This window comes from Balaenoptera acutorostrata, chromosome 3 (genome assembly GCF_949987535.1).
Source record: "Balaenoptera acutorostrata chromosome 3, mBalAcu1.1, whole genome shotgun sequence".
Classification (NCBI taxonomy): Eukaryota; Metazoa; Chordata; class Mammalia; order Artiodactyla; family Balaenopteridae; genus Balaenoptera; species Balaenoptera acutorostrata.
The window spans coordinates 88,956,548-88,978,627 of record NC_080066.1 but is presented as its reverse complement, the minus strand read 5'-3'; the positions used below and the strand labels follow the sequence as shown (position 1 = coordinate 88,978,627).

At 42.3% G+C, this 22,080-nt stretch overlaps 1 protein-coding gene across 1 annotated transcript in view; it reads left to right on the top strand.

Moving 5' to 3' along the window:
* Nucleotides 1-8,675: 8,675 nt before the first annotated feature.
* SLC24A5 (solute carrier family 24 member 5) overlaps nucleotides 8,676-22,080 on the top strand; it is a 30,659-nt gene continuing 17,254 nt past the window's right edge. Inside the window, exons 1-3 of the mRNA XM_007170453.3 lie at nucleotides 8,676-8,792; nucleotides 20,748-20,898; nucleotides 21,586-21,765. Coding sequence (XP_007170515.2) covers nucleotides 8,676-8,792; nucleotides 20,748-20,898; nucleotides 21,586-21,765 — 448 coding nt within the window. The remainder of the gene's footprint in view (nucleotides 8,793-20,747; nucleotides 20,899-21,585; nucleotides 21,766-22,080) is intronic.

Below are 22,080 nucleotides of genomic sequence, written 5' to 3'. Positions count from 1 at the left end.
TTCTTTCTGGAAGCTCTGAGGGAGAAACCATCTCATGTATCCACCACCTATTCTGCTTCCCCCTAAGATGGAGAGATGCTTGATGGCAGAAAGCATATCTTACTCTCCCCCACCTCTGTCTTGTGTATCAAGCACACAGTAGGTCATCCGGAGATGTCTGTGGTTAGTTTGATGGGCCACACTGAGTGCTGCGAGCTGGCTTACTGTGCTCTTATAGCTTCTCACTCATCATTTTTTATTTGTGTTGCTCCTCTTGAAATTCTTCTGGAGCATGTTCTCCTAGCATTTCTCCTCATCACTCCATATTACCCACCTGTACTCACCATTAAGGAACCACTCAGCCATGTCCATGGCCCACCGTCCTCACATGCCCTGCTGGGTGGGGCTGGGTCACACGAGCACAGCTCTGAAGGAGTGAGTTAGCTATGCTGCCAAGCTCCAATACTGGAAATCTCACCTTGGCCTTTGCCATTGCTGTTGTGCCTACATTATTGCACAAGCATGTTTCCAGCCTATTTGGGACATGGTACATCCACCTGAAAACTGACAATCTTGACCTGCCCAATCACAGAGATTAACTTAAGTTCTTAACTCAGGGATCTGAAAAACATAAACAACTGAGACATGATGGAGAAGGCCAAAGTATCTGAGTTCCAACCCCCAAACAGATGGTAATGAAACCAGCTAGTGTCCAAAGAGTGAGCCAGATGGCTGGATACACTTCTCGCAAAGCCCGATACATAAGACAACAATTGGCTTTCAGATTCCTCATGTCTCTGGTGAGGATATGATGAAGGATTTGCTTTAAGCATATTCCTGCATTCTTGGTACAGTAGCATTTAGGACTGCTAGCCAGGATGCGTGGTAGAAACTGACAACTCTGGTTTCTCTCTCCAAGCCACCCTCCACGCTGTGACCAAAGAGGTCATTCTGAACCGTGACCACTCTGTGAATTCAAATGGCCCAAGGCTCCTCATGTCATACAAGGCCGTGCATAATGCAGCCCAAGCTTCCTCTAGAGACATGGGCCACTCTGTGCTCCTCACCCACACTCTAGCCACAGCCTCCACTGCCCATCACCCAAACACAGGGGCTGTCACTTCTCCATGCCTTGGCTCGTGCTAGTCCCCTACCTATACTTCCATCTTCTCTTGTCCTGCTGGAAAAGGCAACGAGCTATATATATATATATATATATATATATATATATATATATATACACACACATACACACACACACACACATATATATATAAAATATATATATATGTATATGTATATATATATATACACATATTCACACACACACACACATAGGTTAGGGCTAGGGTGAAGGTTAGGGTTACGGTTATATATATGTATTTATGTATATATATAAATATATATATTTACTTCCTCTATGCTACATTGTAATGAATCAGAACTAGAAGTGATGGTAAACTGTTTTGGGGTGTTTTTTTTTTTGGTGGGGAGGATAAGAGCAAATGTTACAAAAACATTCATAGCCTGTGGGCATGGAAGAGCTTCAGGGAATTCTGGGAACGCATCCGACAACAGCCTCCTACCTCCCCCGTTCACGCTGCTTAAAGGGTGGGTGCAGCCCGAGCCCACTGGTGACAAGAGGCTGGGACGAGTATAACACCTGCCTACTCACCATCAGGGCTACATCACGAACTCCTGTTGTGTTGACTAACCAAATATCCCGGTCAGGTTCCAAGCTCACCTGAGGGCGGTCACTAAAGCTTTACTTACATAAAGCACAACATTATGAACCAGACGATTTGAGTTTTAAAAGGTGCATTTTAAAAGTTAATCTGCACAACACACAGTCCGGGTTCTTACTCCATCTCTCATCCTACCTGGATTTGACTCCCCTTCGCCCTTGCCCCTCCCTAAGCCTCACAGTATCGCTTACGCCCTCCTTTGCCCTTGTCTCACCCTTAATGGGGTGAGCAGTAGAGTTGTGGTAAAGAAAGAACTGGTTTTAAAGGAGGATGTGAGGAGTGCAGTGATGCTTTGTGCATGACTATTATTTGGTAATTTCTTTAAAGATAAAAGTTTAATTGTTTTTCAGTCAAGTCAAACTATTCTCATATCAAATTATCTGAATCAAGATGTCATGTGACACGAGAAAGGAAAACAGTAATCTCTGTGGCCAGGGGATGGGGCTGGGGGACGCTTAATTTTCAAGCTATATGATTAACACCTTTTGTATTTTGTGCTGGGTGCATGCGTTGCCTTTTCACCAAAACATAAATAAGGGTTTTTTTGTGTGTTTTTTTTTAAGGTTATATATGCCCTTAACAGATCCACTACACCGGGGTCCTAGAAAATAGTGCATGCCAACTCCAGGAGGGCATAAGGTTAAATATCCAATTAATTCCAATGTATCTGTGCCACAACTTTGTTGGAGATGAAAATTTGAAAGTTCTCTTAGAAATGTTTCCTCTTTTCTAGTATTAGAGGTAGAGTCTAGAACTGGTTGTGAACTTGTAAATAACAATTGAACATAAGAGATAGGTTCAGCATCACTTCCTACAGGAAGCCAAGGAATTATACAAATATGTGTCTGAGAAGCAAAGCCATGTTTAGGAATGCAAACTCATGTTGCCTGATTGGTGAATAATTATTACAGTCCTGTAACTCTACATACACAGCCAGCAATCTTCAATAGTAGAGTTTATTGGCTTATTTATTTTTCAGAAACGAAACGAGCAAAATATAACATGCTGCAAATTTGTTTCATTTGCTCTCTTCAGTCAATTTCAGGTGAGCTGTTAAGAGTGTTGCTCTTTTATAGTTTTTCCATCAAAAGCTATTTTTTTTAACCTGGATTTATATTTGAATCTTCAGCATCTCTCTTACACTTTTTTTAAAATTTTATTGCATTTTAAATTATTTATTTATTTATTTATTTATATTTATTTTTGGCTGTGTTGGGTCTTCGTTTCTGTGCGAGGGCTTTCTCTAGTTGCGGCGAGCGGGGGCCACTCTTCATCGCGGTGCGCGGGCCTCTCACTATCGCGGCCTCTCTTGTTCCGGAGCACAGGCTCCAGACGCGCGGGCTCAGTAGTTGTGGCTCACGGGCCCAGTTGCTCCGCGGTATGTGGGATCTTCCCAGACCAGGGCGCGAATCCGTGTCCCCTGCATTGGCAGGCGGATTCTCAACCACTGCGCCACCAGGGAAGCCCCTCATCAAAAAGCTATTTTAATTCGTTATTGACGCTTTTCAAGAATGCCACTATCTAGCCACCACCCGATTGATGGCAGAGGATAAAAGAGAAAACATCTGAGGAAATGGGAGACATGAATTCTGTGAGTACAACCGTTGCTTTTGTTTTTAATAACGTCCCTTAAATGATCTCTGATGATGCAAGTAAAGCCAGCAACACCTCCATTACCCACTGGCACACTGCGAGCACCAGCAGAAATTCTCTCTACACACTCCGTCTCTGCTCCCCTGAAATCAGACAGTCAGTGTGGCTAAGAATTATGCTTTGAGGCTCAAGAGCCAGACTGAAATGCTCCACTAGCTCCTAGCTAATCCACCTTAGCCAATCGTCTTAACTTTTCTGCCTGAGTTTCCTCATCTGTAAAATAGGAAGAACAGTTAGTTGTATCTCTCTTATGGGGTAGTTACGTGGAGTAAATTAGACAATGCACGTCAAGAGCTTGGCAGCAAGTGAGTGCTCAATAAATATTAGCTATTATAATTATATTGTAATACAACAACTGGACTTGGCACTATTATATCTGAAGACTTTCCTATCTAGGTGCTTCTCCATTTCGCCATGGCCTCATTGATGATCCGATCTGTGCGTGGAAAGCACATTTCTGTCGATCACTGTTCCCCACGTTTCGCTGGCTCATTCTGCCTCGGGTCTTTCCCATGTTTGGTATCCAGCAATTTATATCTGAACAACCTGGAGACATGGACCCTTTAATATCTCCTCCTCTGCTCTACTCCGATACTGCTCTTAAGCACAGGCAGAATAGCGAGGGCCAGTGTGGGATAAAGGAGGTCCCAAACCTCCCCTCGTCCCTAGTCATCCCTCATCTCTGGAGAATGCCTGAATTTACACCATTGGCTCCGTTAAATCTTCAGTTAAAAGGAGAGAAAAGGAAAAAGGAAGTGGAATTAAAGCTCTCCTAAAAGGATATGAAACATGATTTTACCTTGTTCCAATCTACCCCAAACTCAAGTTTAAGATATGGTTGAAAAATATGGCATATGGCGGATTGTGTAGCCTGTGACTTAAGAACCAAATCCACAGAGTTTAGTTGCAATACTTCACCAAAAATAGACATATGAATTACCTTTTCCCTTCTGCCTACACAAATCCTACACATCATTCAAAACTGTTCTACAAATACTTCATCCAGGAACAAACACTCCCTTCTTTTTTAAATGCCCATAATGCCTTGTAACTTGATTCTGGCCTTTATTAATTCCTGCCTTGTTTTAGGTTATTTGTGTGTTACAGGTCTTGGTGACCATGCTCTAACTTTTCCACTGGGCTGTCAGAAACCTGAGGTCAGGGCTGCCGCCTCTATTGCTCATCCGCAGCTTGTCATCCGTAGCTTGTCATCCGTGTTCATTTTCACGTTGTGTCATCCTTATTGCTCCAGCCTGCATCAACAGCCCCATTTGATGCATGAGCAACAGCGATTAGAGATCCAAACTTACAGTGACTTTATATCACCACAGCCTCAGAAACCATGACACAAACCAAGAAATAATCAATGGCATAGTTTTTAATAGTGCAACTAAGATGGATTACCTGCTCCTAAGCATAGAGAAACAATTACAGCTGGAGCTGCTACGGAGGAGAGGGCTGATCTGATGTTCAATAATGTGAAATAGGAAATCTCATGAAGCTACAAAGATTGGTTATCTATTCTTAGCTCCAACCTGGAAGTGACTTTTTCACACAAAGGGATGCAAACCTCCTTACTAACCACAGTCCTTAAAAATTCAGCTTCTGGCCCCCAAATTGCTCATCTTTACAAAGGGAATGCAGCAGTCTAATCCATCTCTTCTTAGAGCCACAAAACTCAGAAATCTTACGAACCATAGGCAGCATGTTGGAGAAATATCGAAGGGAAACAAGGTCTTCTAAAAAGTACATCTGATGGACTCAGAGCCAGTGACAGCACGGCCAGAAAGAGCATTTTCTTCTCATCAGCTTAAGCATACCTCAAAGCACATGTCATTCAGGGCTGTAGATACAATGCCTCTCAGACTTTATTCCAGCTTCTTTCCCCTACAGTATTTGGAAGATTTACAAGGAACCCAGAAAGTAGGGGCAAGTCCTTATTTCTCTAATGATTTCCGCTTTCGTATTCAAGATTTATGTCCACATGATCCCTTGAAGTCTGACTGCTCAAAGCAGAGAGCCCATGCCCATCCTGCTTAGGTGCTCCAGTGACCTTTACCTCAGAAGTCTTGCCTGTCCCAGAGCTCTACTGGGAGCAGAGCATGGGTCCCAACTGCTCTCCAGATAAACCAGCCTCCAGACCTTCTTAATACCTGGGATTTCCCTGCTCTTACCTTGTCCTTGAGATGCTCCCTCTGCATCTCTCTTCTCCAGAACACCCAACACCATTTCTGTGACGAGCTCAAGATTTTAAAACACGTTCGAAGAGTTTTGGACCTCAAGCAGCTTCTCTCTGCCCTGCAAAAGTTTCCAAGGTAAAGAAATAAGAACAACCTTGTTTCCCGTCTGAAACAGGGAAGGAGGAGAAAAAATTGGAAAACTCACACCAGTTGATACATCAGTCCTTTATTCTGCCATAAATAAAGACTCTGTAATAAAGGCAAGAGCAAGATGCAGATATCCCAGGGCAGATGGGAGCTTTTCAGATAAGAGGAACATGAGACAGGCAGAAAAGACACCAGCTTGGACCAGAGCTAGTCTAGTAAAAAGTTATCTCCAAGTTCCTTAGGGAGGAGGGAAAAAAGAAAAGGGCAGAATCTGCTATATATCTTTCCTTTGCAGCTTACAGTCTATACATAAGAACACTGAATGGTGGTTCAGTTCATTCTCCACAATACATTTACCATCTTCATAAAACCCAAGGTACAGAATCCTTTCTAAAAGTGTTAGAAACAGACACTAGATTTGGACGATGCACACTTGAACACCAGAGTCCAAATAAGTGGACAAAACAAAATAAGCAATGCCCCCTAAGAGGACTGGCTTAACCCAAGATTATTTCCATCTCTATGTGCAGAATATGAAAAATCACAGTTTTTGAAAGGGGATCCAGGTGTCCGGGTGAGACTTTTGCACAACATAGACAATTTGAAAAATATCAGATGCATTTATCCAATTTATCACGCTACTCAGTTGCTAAGGAAATGGATTCTGGAAGTCGGCCAGCCGTGCTTAACCTAAAGATTTGTGCTTTCCAAAAAGGAGTGAAGATAAACCTAGCTTATCTTTCCCATCTCAGACACAACCTACACAGGCAGAAGTTTTCCAGCCATAATATACTGTCCCCAAGCTTCTTTTTCATTTTCCCTAATTGTTGGGCAAACAGACCTGGATGAAACAACCAAAGAGTCTTAAACAGGTGTGGTAAACAGGCAAACAATCAGTCTGCACACACGTGGGGAAATAATGTGTAACTTTTTATTATGCAAGTCATCAAGTAATGCTTGTTCATTGTGAAACCAAAAAACCTAGAAGTTATATGGGTAAGCCAATAGTAGAAATTAAGAATTGCCTATTATCCTACCACCCAGTAATAACCACTATTGACATCCTGGTATAAATTTTTCCAGACTTTTTTTCATATGTACACATAAGTAGACTACATATCTAATTTTTACAAGATTAGGGTCATTGTACATGCTATTCTGTAACCTATTTTTTCATTTAGGAATATACTTTTATGTAAACAAATTTCTATTTAGTCATTTAAATACTGATGGAGCACTCCATTATACCATAATTTATTAGAAAATGTAGGTTATCTCCAGTTTTTTGACATTATAAACAATGCTACAATGAATGAATATACTCTAGACGCATTTCTGGCCAGTCCCTTCAGAGAAATTCTTTAAAAAGGAATCTGAGGTCATGCTGTTCAGATTTCATAGTTGTTTTGATGTACAAAACTGCCCTTCAGAAGAGCTGTTCCAACTTATACTCCCACCTGCATGGTGTGGGTGCGTGTCCCAAGCATTAATCTTAATGCTGTGCAGTAAATGCACTGACAGACCCAACTTCTTACGGCTGTCAGAATCTGAAGCCCTAACAACACATTGTCCATCATTTGCAAACGAGCATACCTGAGAAACAAAATATGTTGATAAGTAATATACATGTGTTCAATCAAAACAAAAATCTTCAGGAGATGCTCATTTGGCAATGAACTCTTAAATCATGTTCTATTTTTAAGTATGTAGTTTAATCTAGTCACCGTGTGAGTCTCAGTTTCTTTATCAACTAGATGTTCTCTAAGGTCCCCTCTGTTCCAAAATATATGGTTCCATTCCACAACGGGAGAGAAAAAGGCCCCGGACCCCTGGCTGGGAACCGAAGGCCCTTCATGTGGCCCAGCTTCCTCTCTAGCCATCCCTCCACCGGTTCCTGCAGGAGCGTCTTCCTGCCCGCTTGCTGTTTCCCGAGGGAGCCAGGTCACTTCTGAATTCTGTGTCTTTGGACATGCTATCCCCTCTACCTTAGAATATCACCCTCCTTTTCTATCTCCTGTGGCAAATTATTCTCGTCCTTCAAGGCCCAACCCCAATAGCACTTTCTCTGTGAATCTTTTTTGGGATTCCCCCCCCAACCAAAGTCAGTCTTTGTTTTTCCCACGTCACCCCGTTTCTGCCTGTCTTACACCATCATGCGATAATCTTCTTCATGTCTGTCCCTCCCATGAGACTGTGTGCTCTCTATATTTCCTGGATTAAGAACTGTGATGTGCATAGCCAAGGTGCTTTTAATAAGTACTCGATAAGAGCACAGGTTACAATTCTTCTGAGTCCATCTGTGACACCTCCAAAAACTTCAGAGATTTACTCAAATCTACATCAACTTGAAGACTGTTATTTTGCACATCTAGGTGCCAGGGTTTCTTCCGGGATTTATCCCAGATCCAGGCTCCTCTCAAGAGTATGCTCTTCCCTCCTTCTTAAGAACACGCACCTACTACTAGTTCCCATTCTTGGACTGGGAAAGAGAGGGATTAAACCCAGCCCATACACACAGTGCCATGGGACCAGCCAGGGACTATCTGCCATCCACGCTGAGGGTTCCAGGGAGAGAAGGGAGGGTTCCAGCGATTCTAGTTGAGCGAAGCTGGTCTGGTAAGTGTAATGGGACAGAGTCTTTGCACGCCCTTCCAGCAGTGACTACAGCATGACAGGGAAAATAAACGAGAGGGGATTAAAGGGGGAAATGTATTTCTACTACTATCAGCTTTATCTCACAGGACTCAGGCAAGGGCCCAATGTGAATTTCCCTCAAGCCGTGTGAACATCTGCAGGTACATCAGGTAACGCTTTAGAAGGTGCTAACACTGCACACGCAGTTCCCAAGGACACTCCCCTCCTGCTAATTTCCACACAGCAAAACTGTGAAAATTAGATTCCCAGCTGTTCTTCGATAGATTTTAATCAAAGATCTGTTTCTCTTTTTGCCATGAAACTGTAGCCTCGCCAAATGGCCGTGGCCAGAGCAGGGCTGCCACTGAGCCTCGGGGAGCGGCAAACCCTGATGTGGGAAGCTGGAATTCCAGGAGCTGAGATCCTACCTTCAAAACTGCCCTCGAGGCCTGCAGTGAGATTAGCCCAGAACTTTGAGGCATGAGGTATGACGGCTGAAAGCGAAGCTTCCGGAGTTTGATACCCCAGGCTTCAAATCAGCTCAGCCATTTTCTCTGTGACCCTTGACAAGTTAAGTTACTTAGCCTTTTTTGAGTTTTTGATACCTCTTTTATAAAATGGCTCACTCTCTCACTGTATACAAGTCTCTTCTCAAATGTCTTCTCCTGAGAGAAGCCCTTCTAGACCACTCAAAAATGGTACTTCCTGCCACTCTCCATCCCCTCGTCTAGCTTTAGATGCCTCCTGGCATTTATGACTATCTATATTCTGTTAGTATTTGTTCATTGTCCTCCATTAGTAGGGAAGCTCCAAGAAAACAAGGTCTTTGTCTCACTCACTCTAGAAAAGTCGCCAGCACATATTAGGAACTCAATAAATACTTGCTGAATGACTGAATGGGAATAGTGATTGTACCCATCATCGGATTGCTATGGGGATTAAATGCACAAAAATTGTCTAGCATATCGCTTAGCATAGTAGAAGCTCACAGTCTATGATAACTAGAAGTTTTAATAACACTAATAAATAAACATTCCATCCCTAGGGTCATTTTTTAAAATCAATAGTGGCAATATGACTTTATGTAGTCCTGTTTTATATTCTTTAATGAATAACCCAGCTTCTCCCAAAAAAGGATTTTAGGTAGTTTACAAAAATATGTAAAACTAGCTGTACCAACATAAGTTACATCATTCTGGAATATTTTTACAGTTGTCGATAAATTTTTAATGTGTTTTATTTGCTTACTCATATATTTCACGGCAAACACAATTAACAATCTCATTCTTCTCATACACAACACTTAATGAGACTAGTGATCAAACTTTAGAGAAAGAAGCATTCAGTTGTCCCCAACAAATACATGCAGTGGTCTGGTCTCCGCCCCACTGTGTGATCACCCTTGCTGAGCTGCGCTCCTTCTCTGTCCTGCCAGCTTCGCATCTCCATCTGAGGAAAGCAGCTCTTATAAAATACAATAGGTGTCAACGAGTGTTCTGGAATACAGTTTCCCACAATGACAGTATTTAATGGGCTTAATGTATTTAATGACTCTCCACTATGGTGTACTGCAAAGCTCACAGCTGTAACCTGTTTCCTCTGTTTTTCCCTTTCATTCCCTTTACAGTGTGTACATCTTTGTGTTCAGTGTTCCCATGAGGTTAGTCCTATAGAGTTTCACTCGTCTTCTCATTTCCATTTATTCTTCTCCTCCCGCAGTGGCCTCTGTCCATATGTGTCATCTGGATCTCTGCTTTAGTACCACATTTGCCTTTCTTATAAGGCTCCCAGAGTCTTTAGACGTGATTCAGTTCTTTTTACGCTTCTTAAATTATTTGATTAAGCAAATATATATCAAAAATTCGTAAAATTCCTCAATTAAATTAATAAAGGCTCAGATAGGAGCCTTTGATTTAACTGATAAATCTTCAGAAATGTGTTTACTTTTTCGTAAACAATTTTGTACCTGGTATTGTCCAAGACAGATGACACGTTGAATATTATATATTGTAGAAATTCTAAGCTTAACTCAAATTAGCTCAATAAATCCTCAGAAACGCGTACTGTTTATAAATGGACCTAATCTGAATCTTCACTATTATAGTTTATAACAGGCTTGCTTTCGACATGATCACCAGAAGTTTGCACCAGTTGAAGTGGTCAAGAGAAAACTTTATCTGACTGAACCTTGGGAAAACACTCTAGCATTAAATATTCAAGAAAGATTCCAGAATAGAAACAAAAACATGAGAAGAAATCACCAAGATGAGGAAACCAGGAAAAGATAATCAGATAAAGCAAAGGGTAAAATAATTCATAACAAACAGATGCCATATCTTCCTGCATACTTGCTGAAGTTGAGCCTCAGCCACACATCTGGCTGTAATGGGCAGAGCAAAGAGGAAAACATATTTGCTTAGGAGACTCACAAACTGTCTGTTCACTCAGGAGAGTCACAGGTCTTCCAAGCAATGAAATCCTAGAAAAAATTTCCCTTGTGGGTCTTAATGGAGGGAATAATGCGTAAGGGAGTGAATTACTTCCTCAGCAAGCCCCTATACTAAATACCATGGAGAATTAAACAGGAGTGCTTCTCACAGCATCCACAGCAGTAGTAAATGTCATTACCCACAAGGCCGCTCACAAAAAGTGGTCCATGAGGAGTCGAGACAGTGGTGTCCCAGGATGCACCTCTCAATCCGGGAATAACTTTTAGAATTTTTTAAAATAATAGACTTATTTGTTCATTCAGTAAATATTTATTGAGTATTTTATGGGTCAGGTACCATGCTGGGCATTAGGGAGGAAGTACTGACAAGACAAACGTCGTCCCTTCCTTCAGAGAGTAACATACTTGTTGGAAAGATAGACCACCAACAACAAAACGCTGAGATGTGTGCAAGATGAGAGGACATCCAAACTCTGGATTTCCAGCTCCCTGACCTTCTCATTTCCAGTTGCTTTTTCCTCCACTTTACTACAGCCGATCTAGTCTTATTACCACACACTACCTGGTTATTACTGCAATCAGCACCACCTCCAAATCTGCTTCTGAAAACCCGATCTCCTCATGATTTTTTAACCTCACTGACATCCCCAAACCATCAGCCATGTTCTCATCACCCACCAGTCAGTCCCCTCTTTTTATTTTCTTTCTTATTCATTTAGACCACATAGTCTATAATTTATAATCACCTCCTTGAAAATTTCCTCTCCTCCTTTATACCTCTCTCATCTGTCAACACTTGCTTGGAACAAAACATGCCTGATGGAGTCCAGTTTATCCACACTTGCATTTTAAAACTAGAATATTACTGGAGGATAAACACACACACAAAATATAGGTGACCAGTTTCACTTTAAATTCATGATCAAAAACCTGAACAAAACACTCAACATTCCTCTTATGGTTGCCTGGTAAATTAGCTTTTCCAATATCATGAAGATTATTTCATAAAGTCTACAGTTTCTCTTCTCAAACCTTCCTCAAATATGAATTAAACATGATTTTTAAAATGTTCTTTGTGACTAAAAAATAGAAACCATCAGATAAGAATTTATGTATCCTCTTCCCCACCTAATCTGTGAATCTATATCCATCTCCTCCATTTCTCTTGTTTCAATGGAGGAAGCAGAGCTTCTCCAACAAAAGCCCATCTACCCTCTGGAGCCCTAGAACCCTAACGCCAGCACCTTCTCAAGGATTCCCTTCTCTTTGCTGCATTTTCAATTCGTGCTTGTTTTTGGATCATCCCCATCAATGCACAAACATGCTATAGAATGTCCCATGGTAAAAACACACAAACAAAACCCCAATTCCCCCATCCAATATTCCCCTCCAGCTCCTCAATTTCTCTTTCACATACAGTAAAACAAACAAAAACCCTCCGCTTTTTTCCTTCTCATGGTTTATTCCAGCTTTACTTCTACCCATAGGACTCCAGTGAAACTTCCCTCTTAAAATCACCCATGATCTCTCTGCTCTGTGTTTTGTATTTCACCTTAACCTCTAACCAGTCCTCAATTAAAACTGCCCATCTTCTGCTCTGGGAATACCACATTCCTTTGGTTTTCCCTCTTGCCTCAGTGACCCTCTTTCTGAAACTCACCTGCTGGCTCCTCTTCCTCTACCGGGCTGCACCTCTGAGCTATGCACTCCTATATTCAACTGCCCACTTGACACACAGGTGTTGGAAGGACAGCTGGTGGCCAGAGAGATGATACCGTTGTCAGGAGGCTACTATAGAAGTCTGGGCAACAGATGATGGTAGCAATGGATATGGAAAGGAGTGTGTTGACCCAAGAGATGTTTAGGAGAAAGAGTTATCTGGACTTGGTGATTGACAGAGGTGGCAGGGGATGGGAGAAGTAGGAATCATGGATGACAACCAGGGCAGTATCTTTCACTAAGATTAAGTTGGAAGGAAAATGGGCTGCATACAATGCAACCTTTAGAAATTTTCCAGAAACCTGCCCATGGAATCAGTGGCATTCATTGCTTCAAGAAAAGGGTACACACAGTCTAAAACAAAGGAGTTATTCCTTTACTTTGAGTTTCAAATTCAATCTGTTTTTTTCTATCCATGGACGACAACATTTTTGAAAGCCAAGATTTGTTGAAGGAGAAAGGCATTTTCTCAAATCTACAACTCACTGTTCACGTATCAAGGGTAAAGTTTGGAGTTCTGAGCATAAAACTCTACCAAGCTATCAGGTAGTCTAGGGCCTGTCACAGGTAGGGTTCTCTGAAGCTGTCATTTAGATGGCGTTTGGGGTATAAAATGTTTACTGGGGCTCAGCACCTGTGAGAGGAAAGGGAGGAAGCAGGATTTGGAAGTTAAAGAAGCTGAACTTCAAGGCAGGTCCAATGAAGCCTTGGTCCAACCAGTGGGGAGCTCTGAAATGAGCACTGCCTGTCAGAGTGGTCTGCTTGGGACTCAAATGGCTGGGCTTCTACACCCCTGCCTTACTTAGACGTGGGCTGCCCTGGGAACGGTGTGATCTCAGGTGAGGAGACTCTGCAGCTCAGGCAGTCCCTGAAGGGGCTAAGCTGCAGGCCATCTGCTGACAGCACCCCCCATGCTGGGGCAACAAGTCCTCCCTCGAGGGGTATCTGGGAGGTACACGTCCATGTCTCCTACAGGGAACTTCCGGTTTGGGGAAGAACTGGAAAAAGCGGGAGAGAAGGGCAAGAGGTGAAATATGTGTGTCCTTAGGTTCTAGAAAAAAGTAACATAGTTCTAGTTCTTTGGGAGTATCCAGCCAAAGACACAGCAGACTGAGTAGCCCCGCAGTCTGGAAAGCAAGCATCCTTTTCACAGAGACTTGTGCCAGCCACGCCTGCAGGTCTTTACAAAGAATGACCACAGTCACAGTACCAACAACAACCCTGGCCTGCATGGGCATGGAGTACAAGCTACTGGTATGACAGTGGTCAATCCTCTTGGTCAACTCCCCCGCATCTCCTCTAGCTCCATACCCTCCACGACAACAACAGTGGCAGAGCTATGACCACTCCCACCTCTACTTGCTAAGGAAGGACTTCGAAGCACATGAGGTGATGTGTATAGCCTATCCCAGTATGGAGAGAAATACGGAGCACTTACTGGAGTTCCCTCTTCAAGACCAGATTCTCTTATGTTCTGTCCTTATGAGCTCTAGGGCTCTTGAGTTCCAAGCCTAGGGGAGAAACTCTAAGCCCAGCAAATTTGGAAGAATCCCTGATGAATGCCTTTGTACCGATTATTTAGAGTAAGGAGGCATCCATCTCCCTACATAGGGGTGGCAGCCTTCACAGAGCAGACTAAGGAAGAATGATGATGCTAGCTCAGACCCTGAGGGGGTTTATTATATTAAAGTGAAGAAACTAAAGCTCCTCACTCCAGCACGTTTGAGTCAGGGTCCCTCCTCCTCTTGTCTCACTTGCCACCCCCTCAGAACACCCCAATGAAATAGAGCTAGAAGAGAAAACGACAAAGCCTGGTTGGGGCAGGCCCTTTTCCAGATCACTCATTAAACCACCAAGTACTGAAACACTTCAGAAGGCTTTTCTATCTAAACCCTGAGAACAAAGACAGAGTAAGGCTAGCACAAATGAAGTGGGTGGAACAAGGATCAAAATGCAGGCTAAAAGCAAAATTCCATTTTTTGGTAAATATAGCTAATGAAAATCCCTTATCTATTTATTTTTTTCCCCAGCTCATGGCCTGCCCAGTGTATTCAATTTCACTGAGCACTAAACACTCTGCCAAGTTCTGGCGACATAGAACGTGCTCTCATGGAGTTACAGTGCAGAGGGAAAGGGGATGAATATTTATGTTCTATGTCTGTAATCCCACAGCCTAAAAAGCATGTGATATTATCCCCATTTATTGAGTTTCAGAAAGAACGGAGGAGGGAGCTTTAACCCAGGTTTAGCTAATTCTAAAATTATTTCCACTCTAAAACGTTTTTTATTTTTAATCATATTTTATCTGCAAAATGCGAACCCCCCCCCTTAGTATTCAGAGAATTGGAATACGCCCTCCAGGAAAAGAAAAAAATATACAATTTTTGAGAAAACTTTGAAGACCTTCTAGGAATTCAAAATGTTTTAAATAACTTTCACCGAGTTGGACCCACACAGCAGTGAATGAGACCAATCTGAACCAGGTTGGAAACTGGAAATGTTCCGTCATACTCTCAGCCAGTGCTTGACCCTGGGCTTTTGCTGATAAACTCACTAAGGATGAGGATGTGAGAAAATCGGCAGGTACCTTGGGAATATGTGAACCATTGAGCAGATTGCTGCTCACTCACAGCCATGGCTATGGCCCCAGCTAGCAACTTCTGTGATGGTTAGAGATAAAAAATGAAGGAGCTCAGTAGACTGAGCTGAAAGCTCCTTGTCATGAGGATTCCCAGGCTACTCTCTTAGGAAAGCAGCCTGAGCGAGAGCCAGTCACTCACGGGACAGCAGCAACTGAGACACAGAGGGCTCCCTATGACGATGCACTTACAGTCAACACTCACTGCACCCCAGCTCTCTCAGGCTGTGCTGAACATGGTGACAATCAATCACTCATCTCATTAAGGGGTGCCCATGGGGCTTGACTCTGCCTGTTTAAATAGCAAAAAGCAATGGCAAAGTATGTGCCCTCTTCTGTAGGTATATTATGTATTTTAACAAAAAGTTAAAAAATAAAAAGGTAATAATGACAAGCTGGAGTCAGAGCCTGGGACCAGCCTTAGCCACCTGCTTCCTTTCCCTTCCTCTGTCTTCACAGTAGTTGGGGCAGCCTACAAAAACCTTCATTTCAGGGTTGGGGTGCTGATAATAAAAGGCAGGGGCTGACCACCATTCCTAGCTCTCATTCCATGAAGGAAAGTCGAAACCTCTTTTCAAATGACTGATTTCACAGGGTTCCTCATTGTAGGTTTTCCGTATTCCCTCCAACAGGAAGTTGGAAAGCGCAAGCGTGTTTGGAGCACCAGCAGGTGGAGCTGGAGAGCTGACTGAGCCCCCTTGGTTAGGGGACACTTCAGACAAATGCTTGGGGAACTGAGCAGATGGCACTTGGATGGGACAAAAGGATCAACTTATAGAAGATGCTGTGTATTCTTATCCTGTGGACGTTGTCAAGGAAAAATCATTGTGGAATTCCTTATTTCATTCATTCATTCATTCATTCAACAATATTTAGTAGATGCCTATCACATGCCCAACACTGTGCTGAACACTGGAAATGCAGGATGAAATCAGATAGGCACGGTTTCGCTCGCATGCAAATTACATTCTGAAGAATTGGTTCAGCTTAGCAGGTAAGGACGTTCCTGCACTTTAGCATTAGACAGACCTTTGTCTGCATCCTGGCTCTGACATTTAGTTGGAACTATGTAACCTTAGATCTTAGGCAATTGACTCAATCTATCATCCATAAAACAGGGGTAGAAATATCCAACCCAGTAGTTCTCAACAATCCTAGAATCACCCGGGAAATTTTTAAAAATATCCATGCCTAAGCCACTCCCTAGATTTTGATTCAATTGGTCTGGGTAAGTGTCAAATCATCAATAATTTTAAAAGCCACAGATACTTCTACTGAGCAGCCAGTGAAAACTACTCCTCTATCCTTTAGGGTTAGTGGGAGAATTACACTGAATAGTGCACATGAGTACCTCATGCTTAGTAAACATAACTTCACTGTAAGCTTTGATTCCAAACATAAAAGATGCTAGCTCAGCAGAGGTCCACGTATCTGGGAGAAGACTGTGAGGGTGAAGCTGGTCAGTGAGCAAGGAAGAGCTGAAGAAGATAATTTTGACAGTTTTGTTCCTCAAGAGAAAAACATGACTACCAGCCTATACCTTGATCACAACTCAATAGCCACCTCTGCACTGATTTTAACAGGTTAGCTTACTTGGCTATTTCAACAGATGGCTTGTTCTGGGCTTCTTTATCTGTTTATTTCTTTTAATTATCATTGTGAGTACAAACCACAGTTCAGAGTTTAATAATGTTATCAACATGAAAGAACTCAGGGAATATTGTTCCCATGAGCCCTTCCAAAGAATCTACTAGAATATAAGATTTGGGCATCAAAATATCTAGAGAAACATCAACATAAGAGTGGTGGCAAGCATTAAAAATGTAGTTACATGTAGTACCAAGACTAGATGAGGGTTAAAGGGAGAAAGAATATATTTAATGACTATATGCTCAGGCAATGCAGATAGGCTATAGCTCTTAGAATAGAAAGCGAATGGAAAGAGCATATGCAAAATCTTAAAACTCTTCTCAGTAATTATATGAGTAGTGGTGGTATCAATATCATTATTTTGAGACTCATATATGTAAATAGCACCAGTAAATGAGTAATTACGAAGCACTGGATATTCTATTGTCCCCTAAGTACTGGGACCCTTGAGAACTGGGACCCTTGAATGAGAAGTACCAGTATGAACTCATGATGTATTCTATCAAGAGGTGTGTGTGTGTGCGTGTGTGTGAGTGTGTGTGTGTGTGTGTGTGTGTGTGTGTGTGTCTGTGAGACAGAGACAGAGAGACAATGAGCATGCCTAGCAACCCAGATTCTTAGGTCATGGTCTTGATGTACTTTCCATTTAAAAAAATAAAGAGGCATTTTGGAGAAATGGCTGGTTTGAGGTATAAGATGGGCCAGAACATCTTTTAATATCAGGTAGTAAGAAAGCTACCAAAACTATTAAGATCATGACAAAGGCTCTCAGAAGTCAATTTGAAGAGGCTCCCACTGGCTAAAGATGAGACAATTTGAACTTCAGAAAGGATAATAATTACAATTGGAACCCATCAAATATATTTAAATACACTAACTCATAATAATTGTTTAAATAGAATTGGTTATTTGGGAAGGAAAAGAGAGTGTCAAACATCTTGAGGAGTGATAAATAAAGAAGAGTCAAGCATATACATTGCCATTGCTACATAAACTGAGTACCCCTGGGTACCCACAAAGTGGATGATAGAAATCACCTTACTGTAAAATATTCCAAGTAATAAATGAAGAAGAAATTATAGAATAAGAATGCCATTCTTTTGCAAGCTCTAAAGAATTAATAGATTTAGTTAATGAGCATGAATGGCTGCTAAAATCACCACAAAAGAGAGAAGCAGATACCGTGTGCTTTATGAAGGAAAGACCTCACCACCACCTTAGTGGTGCCAAAGTGTAGCCCAGTAGCAGAGCAGATTCTGAGCATGCAGAGCTAGTCTTGCCAAAGGGGCAGTACTGAGTGTGAACAACTTCTGCATCCAGCTGTCAATCAACAAAAATATAGAAAACGGAGGAACATATTGAGCTGTACCATAGGACACAATCAATAAATCAGGACTGTGGGAAACTCTACAGATCAAATGCCCTGGGGTTTTCCAACAGATAAATTATAGGGAAAAGAAAAAGAAGTAGGGGAAACCTATAAACTAAAAGAGACTTAAACGACTTCTTTTACAGCTAAGCTGTAGTGTCCTTAACATGCCCCCAATTAGGGATGAGCGATAAACTATTAGAAATATACACACAAGGAGGTGACTGCTATAGAAGCCAGGAGACTGGTGACTCTCAGAGAAAAGGATAAGTTGGGATTGGAGCACATGAAAGGATTTCTGGGATGGCTGGCAAACTTCTATTTCTTGACCTGGGGAGTTTATAAGGAAGTCCATCTTATAAAACTAAGTAACAACAATAGTAATATAATAACTATACATTTATTTTATGTGGCTTTTTAAATCTGTTTTATTTTACAATAAAGTTTTTTCAGATTCTTTTGAAAAATGAAGAATAAATGTATAAAGCAAATCTAATGAGCCTCCTAAATTCTCTTTTCTTGGTAAACCTATATTTTATTGGATAGTTTGTTCAGAACAAGTATACGTGTGTTCTGGGAATGTGTTTTCAAGAATCATTACAGTCTAATCAACAAATGCTTATTAAGTACCTACTATGAGCAAGAGTCCACTGGAATTGTTTCATTGTAATTGGCTTATATCTTCAGATACTTGCTCTGTTTCCTGGATTAACAACATACATTGTGTAAGTATTCACTTTCACTGTGGGTTTGAGTTTTCCTGTTATTTTGTTTGTTTATAATGTTCAGTTCTATTAATTGATTGAACTACTGCATTTTGGAGAGGAAAGGTTCATGAGACACTTGCACTTACACAAAGGTAAGTGGTCTCTTCCCTGGGGCTTAGCACTGCAGGCATTGAGGCCAAAGGCCCGTGGTCCAGGGCGCCACCTCCTGCAGGTGTCAGCGGCCAGAACTCTGCTTGCTGGGAATCTGCTCTGTTACTGGGCTACACTTTGGTGACTCACCATCCCAGCCTCACAACCACACCACGTATCTGGATAGTCAGTTCCTGGAAATGACGGTTTCAGAGAGGTTTATAATGGGTAGCAATTCCCAGCAAAACAAAAGAGTGTTTGAGAATTTTTACCAACTCAAGATCACAAACTTACTCCTTTCCACCAGAAAAACGCAGTTTCTAAATTTAAAACTTAGCAAGCACATCAATTTTTATGCTTCTTCTGCAAAGGAACCATGAGAGTTGCAAAACTAAAACATTCCTTAATGGCCAAGAAGCTTCTATCTTAATCAAAAGTAATACATTAATAATAATAATATAGATGATAGACAATAGATAGATAACATTGACCATGGGGCAGAGGCTGTTTTAAGCAGATTGCGTGCATTCATTTATGTAATCCTCACACAACCCAAACAGAGGGCACTATAACCTTCCCATTTTACAGAGAGTGAAACAGAGGAGCAGAGAGGTTAAATAACGTACCCAAGGTCATATAGGTACTAAGCAGCAATGCTAGGACTCAAGCCACGTGGTCTGGCTACAGAGCCTGTGCTATTCGCCACATGTTACTATACTGCCAGAAGTTCCTAACACCTTGGCAAGCCCAGTAAATGCTAGAGTAGGGAGGATAGTAGTTTATATTTGAACACTCCCTGGCTTGTCCAATTTGCATTTTAGAACCTCTGGCAGAGAGCACAGCTAACCAATGATCAAATAGCCTCCATGCACTACGACTCTTACTAGTTCTTGAAGCTGCCCACTTCTCTCCATCCCCATTGCCACTGTTCTGGTTCAAGCCACCATCATTTCTCCACTAGATTATTGCAGGAGCCTCCTAATTGGAGAGAGGACGAGAGGCCAAAACAGAAATATAAAAGGGTGACAGGGGCTTCCCTGGTGGCGCAGTGGTTGAGAATCTGCCTGCCAATGCAGGGGACACGGGTTCGAGCCCTGGTCTGGGAAGATCCCACATGCCGCGGAGCAACTGGGCCCGTGAGCCACAATAACTGAGCCTGCGCGTCTGGAGCTTGTGCTCCGCAACAAGAGAGGCCGCGGTAGTGAGAGGCCTGCGCACCGTGATGAAGAGTGGCCCCCACTTGCCGCAACTAGAGAAAGCCCTCGCACAGAAACAAAGACCCAACACAGCCAAAAATAAATAAATAAATAATTAAAAAAAAAAAAAAAAGGGTGACAGCCTAGCCAAAGAAGGCACATACACGAGCTCCAGCAAATTCTAGAAGCAAGGGCTGGAGAGAGAGGTGGAAGCAGTTATAAGCTCAGGTCCTTACAAATCTAGAGAGAGTCAAAAGCAGAGCCAGGATGAAGACAATAAATAAAATCACTCCGTAAAGAGCAAGCCGCCTGGATCTGCCCTCGGGGACCGTGGGCCACGGGACTGTCTGCTTCCTCCCTGCCTCCTCCAGCCTCTCTGGGGCTTAGGGCTCCTGATCAGAGTAGCTCGGCTGGCTCCAATCACCCTCCCTTGTCCACTGGCCTTGCTGTGATGTGCCCTGGGCAGGGCACTGGGCAGGAAGGAGACTCCTCACATGATCCAGCTTAATCCTCCTCTTCTCCCTTCCCAAGGCTGCACGTTGCAGAAAGACCGCTGCAGAAATGCAGACCAAAGGGGGCCCACGGTGGGCAAGAAGGGCCCTGCTCCTCGGCATCCTCTGGGCTACTGCACACTTGCCTCCCCCAGGTGCCTCCCTGCCCCAGCGGCTGCCCAGGGCTACAGGTAGGTGGACGCTGGGGTCAGCTACCCCTGCTGCTGCTGCCACATATGGATAAACAGACAAAGAGAGGGAAATTCTTACTTGACTCACTTTTGCTTATGCTTCCTGCTGTATTTGCTCTGAGTTTTAGCATTTGGTAGGCTATCAAACACTTTTGATCCTTCGAATAAGTTCTCAAAGATAGCTCTGAAATAATTCACAGACGTCATGAAGCAGGAGTCTTTGATTTTTATTGTTGGAGACTTCATCACGGAAAAAGAAATCTTCTTTCATCCTAGAAATTCTCTCTACAACAGCAGATGATTCTTTGTGGGCCTTGGGCTTTGCGGACAACTTGGGCTCTGAAATGGGAAAATGAAATTGTACAGATATTAGGAATCTTTATCTTCAAAATACAGTTTCTAACTGAGGAGGAAAAGGGGTTCAGAATTCCCTTTTAGTAATGAAGCAGACAAGGAAGACTGATTTCGTTATTTCCTCTTTTTAATTCACCTGCTATCATTATCTTATTTCATTAAAGCACCTCTTTCAGGTCCCAAAGACTAATTTTTTTTTAAGGATCTACAATTACATCATATTCAAAAGTGATTTAATCCCACACTTCCTGTTTTCTTAAGGAATTTCTCTTTGTGGGCTTGGAATGTGTGACTCGAACATCCTTCAAATTTTCACCTCCTTTCCCTTACCAGGAAATAGCACCCAATGTGTTATGTCCCCATCATCGGAGTTCCCTGAAGGGTTTTTCACAAAACAGGAGCGTGCAGATGGAGGCATCATAATCTACTTCCTAATTATCCTTTACATGTTCATGGCCATGTCTATTGTCTGTGATGAGTACTTCCTACCCTCCTTGGAAATCATCAGTGAATGTAAGTAGCTGGAAATCTTCTCTACAACTTTCCAGAACAGTAGTGCCACACACATATACAGCTGTCTTTGGAGTAGCTCAGCAGCAATCCTGTCCATCTCAACTGGCTGCAGAACACTGACTTCTGCGTTGTGGTGTCCTGTATCTTGAGGGACTGGCGTGAGTATGGTTTTTCTTTGTAGTTAATGTGCAGCAGAACATCTTTAAATGAGTACAAAGCAACTATTGTTATGGTGCCTATTTCCAGAAACTTGCAGTTTGTCTATTGTACTGCCTAGCTGTTTGTTAGTAAGCTGTTCCAAGTTTCATATACATG